The sequence below is a fragment of the Brassica napus genome, chromosome A9 (genome assembly GCF_020379485.1).
Source record: "Brassica napus cultivar Da-Ae chromosome A9, Da-Ae, whole genome shotgun sequence".
Classification (NCBI taxonomy): domain Eukaryota; kingdom Viridiplantae; phylum Streptophyta; class Magnoliopsida; order Brassicales; family Brassicaceae; genus Brassica; species Brassica napus.
The window spans coordinates 44,521,666-44,536,626 of NC_063442.1; the positions used below are offsets into that span (position 1 = coordinate 44,521,666).

Sequence of the window (14,961 nt, forward strand, 5' to 3'; positions counted from 1 at the left end):
TTTTTTATAAAATTAATTTTAAAATTAAAATTGAAAATAAATTTTATTTTTCTTTTTAAAAAATAAAAACTCTTCCAAAATTTTCTAAAAAATTAAAACGATCTTTAAATTCCAAAAAAATTGAAAAAAATAAAGAATTTTTTTTATAAAATTAATTTTGAAATTAAAATTGAAAATAAAATTTTATTTTTCTTTCAAAAAAATAAAATTTTATTTTTCTTAAAAAGCAATAAAAAATCTTCCAAAATTTTCATAAAATTAATTTTGAATTAAAAAAATTGAAACTTTTGGAATATTTTTTATTTTTAATTTCAAAATTAATTTTATAAAATATTTCTTTATTTTTTCAATTTTTTGGAATTTTAAAGATCTTTTTAAGTTTTTAGAAAATTTTGGAAGAGTTTTTATTTTTTTAAAAGAAAAATAAAATTTTATTTTTAATTTTAATTTCTAAATTAATTTTATAAAAATCTTCTTTTTTTTAAATTTTTTTTGGAATTTTAAAGATCTTATTAAGTTTTTAGAGAATTTTTTATATTTAATATGTATCAAATTAAAGTAAACATGTTGGTAAGTACATTGAAAGTGCCAGTAGCCCAGTAGTAAAATAACTTGTCATTTGACCAATCAATCTGGGTTCGAATCCAAGGGTGGTCTACATATTTTTAAATTCAAATCATGTAAACGACGTCGTTTTCAAATGAGATGAAACGACGTCGTTTCACTTAACGCCAACAATAAACGACGTCAAATATTTCTGTTAAATTTGTTGACGGCGTGCTAAATTGGCAAGTCAGCGAAAACATTGTTAATTAATTCTAAAGTCAATGAAAGTTTGATGTTTTTTTAGTCACTCCATAAGTTCATGTTTCTTTTGGCAATTCGTGTAAAGTTGAGGTTTTTTTTGGCCGAATTCTCGTTATTCCAGACATATGTGATTATGCGGGTGGGTTTGAAATGGGCTTTTTCAGCTTAACTTTTACTGCTTTTATGTAGGCGTATTTGTGCTTTGATGCAATATGCCTACAAAGGTTTCCTGTGACCTAGAAGGACGTCGTGCTAGGTCTAATTTATGTTCTCATCTATGTTGACTTATGTTTACGCTACACTCTCATGTTCTAAGTTCAACCCAGTTTTTATTGATCAGGTATATAGAACGATCGTGTGGCGAATCATTTGCATAAACATTAATTTGGTGACTTTTTGTTTTAGCGCATCCATAGGCATAAACAATATGCCAGACCCAGACATGTGATTACGAATCCCACTTTACGTTTAAAATCACACTAAGAATGTTCCTAGCCTTGCGCATTTCGGAACAGATCCAAAAATATCCTATCTGAAATCAAATAAAAAATTTACAAGTTGAGGACTAAAAATCTTTATCAAACGGTCGGGTTTGGGTATTTAAAATCTCAAATTACGGAAATTTAGTTTTACAAATAATCCTCTTATTATTAAAAGAGAAGCTTTCCTACAAACTAATTCTTAGTCTTGCACATTTTATCCGGATCCGAAAACTCAAACCGAAACCAATCTAAAAATATGCTATCTGAAATCAAATCGAAAATTTACGAGTTAGAGGACTAAAAATCTTTATTAGACTCAGGTCTGGTTTGGGTATTTAAAATCCTACAAACTAACTTTACCTTCATGTATTATTAACCAAAATGTTATTTCCTACGTGTCATCATAATAGTACTTTTCACACTTTTTAACTAAAAGTCAATCTTTCACTAGCATAATTACATGTATTCCCATTGTTATAGACTAACTTTAATAGACATCTGTAATCGTTAGATGCATCAACGATCTTTATCATTGTTATGTTTCTAGAATGTGTTACAATGTCCACATAAGCCGCACGGATTGAAACTAAATTATATAGTTATATAAATATAAACAAAATAATTATATATTATATAGTTGATATTGGTTGTACTGCCTACAAACAAGATAATTATATTATGTATATAAATATATTTAAAATAATTATATTATATAGTTGATATGGTACTGACTATAAAAAACGAAGGATAGTGGGAGGAGTGGGTTATTTTGACATCCCTAGCTGCCGGTTAAAGATTCAGCAGCCAGCCTTCAAGACAGCGAGCAGAATCGATGAGGCAGTCATTCATGGACTATGGTGTTGTAAGGAGTCTGGTGATTGAGAAGGGAAAACTGATGAATCAGACCGAGTCGAGAACCCCTATTTATAGGTGTAGTCGTAGATAAGAAAGGAGGGGATTCATTGAATGAAAGATAGTGGGAGTAGTGGGTTGGTGGTCAGTGTAAATGAAGATTACTGAATGCAACGTATTACTGTTACGGCACCATCGGAGCTAGAAGAGGAAATATAGATTCACAATGTAGCGGCCAATTCGTTGAGGAGGAGATGAAACTGAAGTGAGTGGGTTTTATCTATTAAACGAATGGTGGCACCTCTTGGCGATGTGCATATCCCTGTGTCATTGGTCGATTATTTGATCACCCTTGGCAGTGCTGTATCACAAATACTTCTTGTAGGTCTATGGAGCTCCTTATGGTGTCGTTGCAGCAGCTGACTCAAGCCCGCTTTTCTGCATATGGTGTGTGGCGGTAGCGGTCTCAGTGTCCCTATGCCGTCCCTCCTGTTGGTTTGTTTTCATTTAATAAATATCGGATATCGAGCTTTATTTCCAAAGAATGGTATCCTAGCTAATGGGTTCAGAGCTGACCTTCGTGATTCTCCGTGGCTAGAGCTTAGGCGAGTGAGATGGGTCAGTTGGGGATGGCGGTTCCCCTCAACGGTGTGATTTGTTTCAATCTCCTGATTTTTGGTCAATCGGGTTGAAGAAAGGAGTGTTGGGTGATCTTCAATTCTGTGTGTCGGCGCCTATATTGAGAAGGAAGTGAAGATGGAGTGGTCGGCTTGACCTTGGTAAAGTCGGCGTCGTTGGCCGCGGATCTACGGTGATGATGAGGGACCGGTCCTGGTCCTTTGAGCTTAGATTTTTTCCCTCCCACTGTTTTTTCACTTACTTTTCCATGTACATTTAGTGATAAGCCTAATCTATTATTGAGGATTACTGTTTCTCTGTCGGTTAGCCGAGACCTGTTCCGGTGCCCGTTTACGGGTGGATTTTTAAATTAATATATATAATTAAAAAAAAAAAAGAATGGTTTACATAGGCTTTAAGTTTTATGGCCCAAGCCTAAAATAACAAACCTTTCTGATTTGGCCCTTTAACATCCAAAATTATTAACCCAAAATGCTGAAAATATATGCTTGACAACAAAAGTCCATCCGAATCAAAATAAATAAAGCACTGCGTTTTGGAATAAGGGGGACAATTGTCATGAGTATAGAACTTGACTTTATGACATGGCGTTGATGTGGCAGTTTCACAGAAAACAAAACTTTCTTTATAGTAATAGATAGATATTAATTTGTTTATTTATTATTATAGTTAAAAAATAATAAATATAAAATAGTTATATGATTAAAAGTAAAATCTTTTTTTAAGTCTATGATTTGTAAAAAGATAATAAAAATAGTTTGTGAATGTTAACATTACTTTAAGAATAAACTAAATATTTTAAATATGTCTCAGAATTTAAAATATTTTTATATTATTTTTTATTTGCATACTCGTCTGTAGAGCAAAATTTACCGTAGTATATATAATGGGTATTTTCAGCTGAACTTTTTATGTGTATTTGGGCTTTGATGCAATAAACCGACAAAAGGTTTCCTGCCGACCCAGAACGACGTCGTCCGTTGTTAGGGCTGGTGTACAAAGATTCTTCTCGTCTGTTCCTAGCCGCAAAACCTAAAAGACAAAATCTTCATTGCTGCTTTAGGATTCCTAATGGCGACGGCGGATGATTCTAAGAGTGTCGTGTGTAGTTGCTGTGATAGGAAGGTTGTAGAAGTTGATCCCAAGACATGGAAGTTGTTCAATGAGATGGTTCCAAAGGAACGATACGATGAGCAAATTGCGCCGGTGGAGATGCCCCGTGTGAAAAGCAGAGTCCTCAAGAGGCTTTTAACCTACAGCGTTAGGATCAGTGATACCACTTGCTCCTCGAAGACTTGGATGTATGACGAGTTCCTACACGGTGAAGAGCGCCTGACCAGTCTCATGGACCTTATCAAGGTTTCTTGTCTCTTGTCTGTCTTTCAGATATCAAGTTAATCAACATTTATTTTAATTTTTAAATTATGATCTTAATTATAGTTTTTGTTCAATATATAGGTGGCTGATTATCTGGATCTTCAGTCATTGTATGCTGGTGTCATCCAGTATGTGGAGGACAAATCACAAGAAGAAATATCCTATATGGTACGCAATGAAGATCTCAGGAGTCTCCTCAAGATTGTCAAGGTGTTTTTGTACACAAATCATATATGTGTGTGTGTTTGCTTGTCTCTCGGCTTCCTAACTCAATTAATTATATGTCTTTCGACTAGTCGGCTCTTTATTACCTGGAAGAGTCTGAGGAGCTCTTGTCTGCTGTGCTGCCCCTTTTAATGAAATCACAAGAAGAGTTCTCCCAGATGATTGTCAAAGAAGATATCCTCGGTTTGATCAAATTGATCGAGGTTTTGTGTTTATTCCAATAATTAATTAACTATCCTGATATACTTGCCTCCTCTCAATCCTGATACACTTTTGTGTGTGTGCATATAGGTGGCTAAGCCCTTGTCTTATGAGAAACTGTGCAAAGCTGTGCACAGCCTTATCCTCAATAAATCCATAGACCAGCTTTCCCTGGAAATCCATAACCAAAACCTCAAGGCTCTCATCAAAATTTTCTGGGTCACACACACTGTTTCAATTTTATTTTTTAGGTTTCACACTTGACTGATTCATCCTTGACACCTCTCTCATTTTTTCACTTCATATATAGGTGGCTAGAGCTGAGAAACTTCAGACACTCCAAGACATGGTGGTCCAATATGTCTTCGATAAATCAGATGAGGAGTTGGTCCAGATGGTAAGCACCGAATTACCTTGCTATCAGTCCATCTACTTGTCCGAGGCTCGGTATCTGCGAGTGGGCACCACTGAAGCTGAGGAAATATTTAATTGGCCCTCTAACGACACATTGAATCAAAAAATTCCCATCGAGGAGCAAATTCCCATCGAGGAGGCTGGGGATGGTAGCAATCACATTCCCATCGAGGAGGCTGTGGATGGTAGCAATCAAATTCCCATCGAGGAGGCTGGGGATGGTAGCAAAAAGGTTAATGCTTGATCCTTATTTCTATTGCTTCTGTTTGAATGTAACTAGGTATGTATATAAAATTGGCTTCTTTGTATATTTTGTTAATTCAGAAGGAAGGATTGCAAAAGAAGAGGACCAAGACTAACAAGCTGAAGTTGGTACCATGCATAAGTAAGAACCCAAGTACAAAAAAGCAGAAGAAGGATCTCTCGGATAACTAATCTCATTAAACGAGATATTTAATGTTTTTTCTATTTTGAATAAGAGATCGACTTGAGCTCTAATTTTATCTTAATGCGTTGTCCTTGTTTTTTTTTGTTTTTTTTTAAACTATCAACAATGCCCTCTTACCATCATGTTTAATTATATGGTTTTTATAGAATCAAACATAACAGTCATAGCAAATTTTATTTTGAAACCTATATATCCGTCTTCATATAGTCAGGTTTCCTGGAAAATAGATCAAAAAATGATTTTTTAAAATCTTGTTATACCACCATTATCAATAGCATTTTATTTTTAGCTTTCTTTGAGACTACATACAAAGCTTAGATTCTCTCCAACGATATGTATATTGATTTCATTAGGCTTTATACCGAATGTTCAACTAGTTTTAGTGGAACAGATCATCCCTTGATACACAAGATAAAGTACAATTATGTATATCATTGGAACAGTTCATCCCTTGATACACAAGAAAGGTGGGACTCTGTCAGGTACAAGCAATATGTTCAATCGCTTTTGTATTGCAAAAGAATGACATATAACTTTTAACTTAATGTATATATAGATATAGATAGATGTATAACTAATTGATGAGATATACAACTCGTCTCTTGAATTGCAGGTAAAGCAATTAAACTGTTGAATTTATTTTTCAACAGGCCCACTGTAAATGGTCAAAGAGCATCTCCTGAACCTTTTTGGAGTTCAAGTTTATAATTTTTTATTATTAATTTTTTGTTTGATTTAGAAAAAAGAAAAATCGAACCAATCACAGGCCGTCATATATCGTGGAATCCGTATGAATTCGTCAGACACATGTTCACTAGAAAGAACTAGAAAGAGGCAAGTTCATCACTGTACATTATTTTAATTTTAATTTTTTTTTAATTTGTGTGAACCCTCCCATAAGTTTACTAAGGCCATCTTTAATGGGACTGCAAAACACTATTTTAGTGTGATTTTTATACCAAATCCTTTCCAATGGAATTACAAAAATCATACTATTTTAGTGTAACACTAAAATTTGACACCAAATTTGGTGTGACACTATTCACCATACTAAAATACTATTCATCTCATTAAAACACTATTCACTTATTTTATTACTAAAACATTCAATTAAATAAATGATAAATAAAAAACTTAATATATATAATATTATAAAATAGTTTTAGTGTGAAATTTAGTGTTATGGTTGAAAAAGACCTTGGTTTTAGTGTTGAAATTACACTAAAATAGTGTGATTTTGACACTAAAATAGAGTTAATGGTTAGAGATGTCCTAATGGGATGCTCTGAAAACTCTCCTTGCATCCCGCGATAATGCTGCTCTTAATTCGTATGGAAGGTGCTCCATTCAGAGTGACGTTGACCGGAAATGGTGAATTAGTTTAGACTTTGTCTTCGTATCGAGAGGCGGGACCCAATTACTGGAACATTAGGTCGAGCCAAGATCAGGGGCGGACGCAAGACAACGGGTACGGGGGCACGTGCCCCCAACTGTTTTGAAATTTTCTTTGCTAAATACTATAGGGTTTATTGAATGCTTCCACCCTAAAACTAAATCATAATGAAAAAAATCATTGTGCCCCCTACTAATTAGCATCCTACATCCGCCCCTGGCCAAGATCGAATCCATATATTAACCTGGTTTTGAAACAAAAACATTTGATACTTAAATAAACCAAAATATACCAGAGAGGTTTCATGCAGAGACCCAATAGATGATGTAACATAGACCATGAACGGTGAAAATGGCCATGACCATATGGCCGAGCCAAATATGGTATTTGATGCTTGACCCCGACGTAAGTCCCAACGCCGGTAGCAAAGACGACCCACGTGCCACCGGTAAGAACAAAAATGGTAAACATATGTTTCCAATCAGCCCTATCCTTAAGGCCGCTGACTCCAGCTTGGCTTGCCACCTTTAATTCATCAAAGTTTTCTTAACTTTTGAAAACATACTAATTAAACTGTCTATATAGTTCTCTTGATCTATTAAAACTTTATTTGATCCAAATGATTTACTAAAGTTATTATAAAAAATGATTTTATGCAAATTATCATGTGATAAACCATGAACTAACCATGATATTAGCATTTTAGTAATCAATATAATATAGTTACATTCAATTTGTTTTGGCATAGCTTTTCTATAATAATAATATTTTTTAGATATACACAAAATTAAACGAAATCACATATAATAATAACACAACCATATATTATATTTTGTATGGTTGATAGTGAAAGAAGTGAAATAAATTCTTACAAAGATTCGCCAGGTGCGGCGGCTGATCGAGGAGTGATAGTGGCAAAGTTATTGCGCAAGTAAGTAATAAAGCTCCAAAGAAGAAGAGCCACAAACATAGCCGAATATCGGATCAGATTCGGATATTTAGATTTTGAAAAAAAATACTAAATTTTTCATTTCTCAACTTTTTTTGTATTTAGAACTATAACTTTCACTTAACAATTTTTTTATTTTTAATAAATTGAATGGTTAATAGATTTGGACATAACATTTTGAAATTAAAAAAATATTAATTTGGTTATTGTTTTTAAATTTTGGATGTAATTTTTTGTTAATTCTTGAAATAAAAAGTTTGACATGCATTTTAATTCATATGAACTTAAAGTATTTGTAGTATCAATATAAATATTTTATATAAAATGAGAGATGTAAACTATAAATATAAGGTTAATTATATATATGTTCGGTTATTTTCGGATATCCATTCGGGTTAGGATATTACCCGTCCGGGTTCGGATATCTAATATCTCATAATTTAATATCCGTTCGGATATTTTGCTATTTAGTTCGGATTTTGGTTCGGATTTTTCGGATCGGGTTCGGATGCGGCTTCGGGTAAAGTCCCTCCCCTAATTCGTATACAATCATTTAGTGAAAGATATAAAGAACGGCATTACGAAACTGAGGGAATTCTCTGACTAATGGGAGGACGATTAGATTCACGAGAAACAAAGAATAACAGTGAGGTATAGAGTTGGTGGACTGGTTCGTGAGAGAGTTTCTGCTTCCTCAATCACTTAGTGAGAGGAATCTTCCGAGGTAATGGGTTTAGCGGAGACAGCTCCGGTGAGGTTTTGGATGATAATGGCTTGCCGTTGGATGTTGTTGAACCTGATCGGCCAAGCAAGTGTTGATTTTTTATGAGTAATACTGGTGGTGGACCTGGTGGTCGCAGAGCTTCATGTGGAAGCCATTGAAGCTGTATTCTACTTGGTAAGATGAATATCAGTTTAGTTTCTATTCCTAGCTTGAATAAAAATTATGAGAGACTACACTCCTGCCTCCTGGGAAGAAGCTATATACTCCCTCCGTTTCAATATAGATGATGTTTTAGGTGATTATTTTTGTTTCATAATAGATGATGTTTTCACATATCTAGGTAACTTTAACTTTAACAAAAACTGTGTAGCCAATTGTGTTTTTATAATTTTTGTTTATAATTAAATAAAATAGTTTTAAATTATATTTTAATGATTTTTGGTTTAGAAAAGATAATTTCTTAATATGTGTGCAAAGAACCAAAACTTCATCTATTATGAAACAGAGGAAGTATTATATAGAGTTTCACCCCTAGCTTGAAGGAACACTTATGATGGATTAGACATTATATCTCTCTTGATGAAAGAAAATGTGTTTTTTTTTCTTCTGATTTTTAATACTAGATTGTTTGAGAAAACTATAGATTATCTGTTCTAGAATCATATATGAAAATAAAACTTCTTAATGGAAAATTTTCGTTGCTCAAGTGACAAAAAAAAAATAGATGTTTGGCGGTGGAAGAATGAAATCGTATTCGTAGTTTAACTACATTGTTTCGCTTCAGAAAGAAAGAATCAGCAAAAAGTTGTGACTTTATTGCATTGCTTGATGGAACGTTTGTTGGTTATGTTTTTATGTCTATACTCTCTATACATTAAGAGTGCTTGTCTCAGGTATCTGTTACATATTTATGAACAGATCACACGCCTTGACTGCTCGACCAATCGCCGACGAGCTATAACTTTCTGGTGAAACATATATAAAACCCCTTGTTTTAGAAAACGTTTGTCAAAAAATATATAAAAACTTGTTTTAGATTTTTTTTAAAGGACACATGTCACTCTCAAAATTGTCAATTGACACTTGTTTTCTAGTACAAAAAAGAGATGTATGTCAATTCTTTTGCAATACAAAATTGTGGCCCGTTAAAGGCCCGTTTACATAACAAAATTAAAAGGGCTTACTCGAGTTCGGTACAGCCCGTTTATTTTCTTTTCTCTAGTAAGCAGAACTAAGTCATTATTTTAGCGGTGACGTTTGGATAAAAAACGTAATCCGCTTCACTTGTGTTTCGGTAAATAACCTAATCCCCTTTTTCTCTCCGCCGTTTTACTCTCCGCCGTATTCCTCTCCGCCGTAATCTCTCCGCCGTATTCCTCTCCGCCGTATTCCTCTCCGCCGTATTCCTCTCCGCCGTATTCCTCTCCGCCGTATTCCTCTCCGTTTTCGGCTTGCCGTGTTTAGAGGTTTAAAATCGCAGTTTCACTCTCTTTACCTTATGATGATGGTGTACTCCATGTTTTAGTAAAATTCTTTTGTTTATGATCTCGTTTGCTGTGCTAATATTGTTATTGATTTCTGCAGCTTTGGGCACAACAATGTTCACAGAATCAGGTAGTTTCTTTCTCTTCCATTTCCGTTTCGGAAAATTTTACTTTGTTCTTTGTGATGTGAATGTATTGATGTCTGTTAATTCTTGATTTCCATTTCCCTAACCGCAGATATAGTTCTTTGTAATGTGAATGCATTGATGTCGATTTATGTCTGTTAATTCTTGATTTCCATTTCCCTAACCGCAGATATGGGGAAGAATCTCATTTTTGAGGACATAAAGGCGAAGATAGGATCTGTGGTAACAAATCTCACCCGTTTTTTGGAAGGGGATAATGAGGATAAAACCCTTCTCAATGAGGATAAAACGCTTCGCAAGACTATTTCAAAGATGTGTCCCTCTTTGCGATGTCATCTTTGCTTCTACTATGAACGCATTTACAGAACATATTATAGAGAAACTGTAAGTACATTCTCATCTTCTTATATTTAGTTGTATCTATCTAATACAATTTTTTTTTAATATGTCTTTAGGTCTTACCAAGTTTAAAGAACACGCACGGAAAAGAGTTGCTTGAGAAGCTTTACCAGAGGATGATTAATCACAAAATCATGGTATCGTCGCTGTCAGAGATTTTCGAAGATCTCAACAAGTTTCTTGCTGACGGGTCTTACATGCGTTCAAAAAAAATGTCCCGAAGCTTGCCTCTTCAAGTACTCCGTGACAGACGAAACCGTGGAACAGTTATCCAGAACTTTGAAGACCTTGCAATGTTTTCCTTTCGAGAGTATCTTTTATTAGAGATAAACCCCGAGTCCAGAGTTGCTGTTGTGAACATGGTAAGTTTCAAAATTTGCAATGCTTTTATGTTCTATCTAACACGATTTACTTTTCTATGTTTCAGATTATGGAAGAACGCGAGGGCGTTGCGATTGACAGCGATCTACTGAAAAAAGTGCTAGATATCTACATGCAGAGTGGGATAGGAACTGTACAAGTATACGAAGAGCATTTTGAAGACTTCTTTCTTCAACAAACAGCTTCTTACTATTCTCATAAAGCCTCAAGCTGGATCCAAGAGTATTCTTGCCCTGAATACATGATGAAGTGTGAGGAGTCTTTAGAGAAGGAGAAGGAGAGAGTCACTCGCTACCTTCATTCAAGCACTGAGCCAAAGCTAGTTGAGATCATGCAGAATCAGTTGTTGTTTTTGGGTGCAAAGCAGTTTCTAGACAAAGGGCAGTCAGGTTGCGGGGCATTGCTAAGAGATGACAAGAAAGATGATCTCTCCAGGATGTACAGGCTTTATCATGCTATTCCTCAAGTGTTGGAACCTGTTGCAGACGTCTTCAGGCTTCATATTGCTACAGAAGGGAGCGTACTTATCAAAGAAGCTGAAGACTCGGCTACTAGTGGTATCGTGGAGGAACAGGTTCTTGTCAGAAAGATAATTGACTTGCACGATAAGTACATGGCCTATGTCACGGACTGCTTTCAGAACCACACATTATTCCATAAGGCGTTGAAAGAAGCCTTTGAAATCTTTTGTAACAAGAAAGTTGCTGGAAAGCCAAGTGCAGAGTTACTTGCAACGTTTCTTTACAATCTTTTCAAAAAGGCAGCCAATGACAAGTCGAATGATGACTCTGCACTCGAGTCTACAATCTACAATGTAAACATTCTCTTCTTTTTTCTTTCATTTGTTCAATCTCGTTGATTCTAGTCTGCTAATAGTGTCTTTCTAATGATCACAGGTTGTAAAGTTGATTGTCTATATAAGTGACAGGGATCTTTTCGCCGAGTTATATAGGTACACACACATCTCCTATTACTTACGCTAATGCATTATCGGAGATAGTATTTGTAATGGTTTTGACTCAGTTTGATTAATGAGATCCATGCTTTTCAAAATATGGTTGTTTGCAGGAAGAAGCTAGCCCGTTGGCTCTTATCTGGTCAAAGTGGTGGTGGCGGGCATGAAATGCTAATTTTAAAGCTCAAAAAACAATTCGGTAATCTGTTTACTAAAAAGATGGAGACCATGGTTAGTGAATGATTCTCTTGTTTCCTTGCTTAAAAGGGTTGTTTTATTAAGGTTAATTATGCCTAATCTTTTGTACAATTAACTAATATGTTTGATATAGGTCAATGATATGGAATTGACAAAAGATATTCAAAGACTCTACATGGGAGTTGCAAAACCGGAAGTTGATTTTACTGCCACTGTTCTCACCTTGTCTTCTTGGCCAAGTTACAAGACATCACCAGAACCCAATCTACCAGTCGAAATGGTCAAGTGTACTAAGGCTTTCGATCCCTTTTATAAAAGTATAACCAAATCGAGGAAGCTTAACTGGGCTTACTCTCTGGGAAAATGTCATGTTACTGGAAGATTCGATGCAGGATCAATCGAATTGGTCGTGTCTACCTACCAGGTACATATCTTTTTGTTTTTGGTTGTTGTCTCGTGACTTGATGCATTTTGAATCTCAACTTTATATTTGAATTCATCTTTTTGTTTCAGGCTGCTGTTCTTTGTGTTTTCAACAACGCAGAGAGATTAACTTTCAACGAGATAATTGAGCAAGTAAAGCTTGACCATGAAGATCTTGCAAGGGTGCTTCATTCACTCTCATGCGCAGATTACAAGATTCTTAAAAAGGAGCCAGCCTCAAAGACCATCTCTAAAACTGATTCGTTCGAGTTCAACTCCAAGTTCACCAATAAGAAGCAGAGAATCAAGGTATGCATGATAAAGAGCATTGTGTTGTTTTCATGCTACTAGTGTGTTATTTTTTTTTGTTTCCTTCTGTTTGTGACATTGTGATGAAACAGGTCCCTCTTCCTACACTGGATGAACCGCTAATCGATAAAGTTGTCGATGAAGTTGTTAAAGATAGACCCAGTGCGATTGAAGCTTGTCTTGTGAAGATCATGAAGGAAAAGAAAGTGTTGCAGTTTAGACAGCTAATCGCTGAGTGTGTTGAGCGGCTTAGCCATTTGTTCAAGGTAAATTAAATTAACGAAAGTATAGTCACATGGGTTTCCATATTTGTAGATTAATTAAGGATGTTCTTATGTTGTTTTATTTTTGCAGCCTGAGATAAAGCAGATCAAGAAACGTATTGAGAAACTGATGGAAAAGGATTATTTGATTAGGGATATCGACGATGCCAACTCTTTCAAATACGTTGCTTAGGTAAACGAGTATCTTGCGTACATGAGCAAGAAGGTGGTTTTTTTTTTGTAACACGCAAGAAGGTGGTTATATAGTTTGCTTCTGACATAACATGTTACAAAAAATATAGTCAGTTTTGTTATAATATGTGGATGAAACGGATAGAAAGAAAAAATTGCTATACAAAAGCGTAAATTTGGTAACATCTTCCTGAAGTTCTCTCATTATACTATATAAAGAGGCAGAACAACGCATCATCTTATACTTAAAAAAAAAAATTGTTAAAACTTCAGAGAACAACGGGTGGTTGTTGTGGCGTGTCTCTAATGAATCACATCATCATGAAGCGCCATTTCAGTAAACACACCTCTTTACGTCACACGCCGTCATTTCATATTTCTGAAAAACCGAAACTTTACGCGTCTCTCCTTCAAACATGCACCAAAGTCTCATCCTTTACCCACGGCCTTCAGTTTCACGCACGCAAATGCGTTGAGGTAAATGTCAACGGCTCGATATAGACCATCACTGATGATACGAGCATGATCAGATAAGAGCTTTCTGCTAAAGCTATGAACTTTGAAGTTGTTAGATTCGTATCCAAAGCTATCAGCTTCGATACTTTCAAGACAGAGCTCTGTTTTGGAGATCCGGGACTGTCGAAATCATCGAAAACCATCTCTGTTTCATCTCCAAACCGGTTACGATGATGTCGATCTTCTTCTTCATCATCGTCTTCTTCGTCTAGATTCAAGAATATAGAGAAGATTCTCAAGATAGAATCAATGTCAGACATCGTATTGTTGACTCCGTTAGGGTTTGACGGAATCAAGACATCTTCGAGGATGGTTTGGTCTAGCTGAAGACCGATCCTTCGCTCTAAATCTGATCTACATGAGCCTGAAGAAGCAGAGGATGATGATGTTGCGATAACCATTTTGAGAAGACTTGAAAGGAACGCTATTGGAACAGAGCTTTTTCTTCCTTGTGTAGGAAGTAACCTAACGATTGTTTCTACAATCAATCTCTGTTTCTTCTTTGATTCTGAATCAATAACCCCTTCTTTCTCCAGCTTATAACTATTAGACCTTGAAGTGACTTATTCGTGTAACATTCTTTCGTCCAATAATTAATTATTCGTGTAAGAAGCTTCCGGATCTTTCCGCTACGAGACACAAGAGGAAACTGAGAATACCAAACCAACAAGCAAAAAGTTCATCAAAACTATGTTACTCAAGAACAGAGGATCCTCTGTTTTGGTATAGATACTCTGTTTTTAAGGTTCTTGTGTTTGCTTATTTTTCCTTATGAAGCCAGAAACTTGAAGATCCAACTTGAACTGTAAGATCACTTGAGACTTCAGATATTGGTCTGCAAGAACACATAAGCAAACCCATCAAGATTCTGAAGATTTTTCAATAATGATTTTCTGAATTATTGAAGCAAAAGATCTGTGTGGACTTGAATTTGATGATCATGTAAGAAATGCTTGTGTCTTCCATGACTCCAACGCTAAGATTCTAGGATAAGGAAACAGTAACTCTATCATCTAATTAGTGTATGTTTTTTTCCTGGTTTTGAGGCCATTTTTTAGATTCAAATGAAGACAGAACCAGCTGAAGTGTCAATGTACGGATATGTTCCACATAGATACAAAATAATATGTGAAAAATTATTGGTTTTGATGAACAGTAAGAAATTCCGACAATATATGTGTTGT

At 35.2% G+C, this 14,961-nt stretch overlaps 3 protein-coding genes across 4 annotated transcripts in view; 2 read left to right on the forward strand and 1 right to left on the reverse strand.

Moving 5' to 3' along the window:
* Nucleotides 1–14,961, reverse strand: part of LOC106365422 (cullin-1-like) — a 47,904-nt gene that overhangs the window by 9,514 nt on the left and 23,429 nt on the right. The gene's annotated exons all lie outside the window — the stretch shown is intronic.
* BNAA10G03660D lies at nt 3,717–5,635 on the forward strand. Of its 2 annotated transcripts, none has more exons than XM_048742005.1 (6): nt 3,717–4,139; nt 4,239–4,367; nt 4,454–4,585; nt 4,674–4,802; nt 4,894–5,229; nt 5,325–5,635. In XM_048742005.1, exons 1-6 carry the CDS (start codon nt 3,852–3,854, stop codon nt 5,430–5,432), a joined length of 1,122 nt encoding a protein of 373 aa, XP_048597962.1. In that variant the 5' UTR covers nt 3,717–3,851; the 3' UTR covers nt 5,433–5,635. The 2 variants fall into 2 exon arrangements, with proteins under 2 accessions (XP_048597962.1, XP_048597961.1); XM_048742004.1 differs by having other exon boundaries at nt 3,722–4,139; nt 5,322–5,635.
* Nucleotides 9,767–13,450, forward strand: LOC125575442 (cullin-1-like). Its single transcript, XM_048741998.1, has 11 exons — nt 9,767–9,977; nt 10,096–10,125; nt 10,311–10,525; nt 10,597–10,902; nt 10,968–11,735; nt 11,818–11,873; nt 11,990–12,107; nt 12,208–12,498; nt 12,588–12,806; nt 12,899–13,072; nt 13,161–13,450. Exons 2-11 carry the CDS (start codon nt 10,110–10,112, stop codon nt 13,260–13,262), a joined length of 2,265 nt encoding a protein of 754 aa, XP_048597955.1. The 5' UTR covers nt 9,767–9,977; nt 10,096–10,109; the 3' UTR covers nt 13,263–13,450.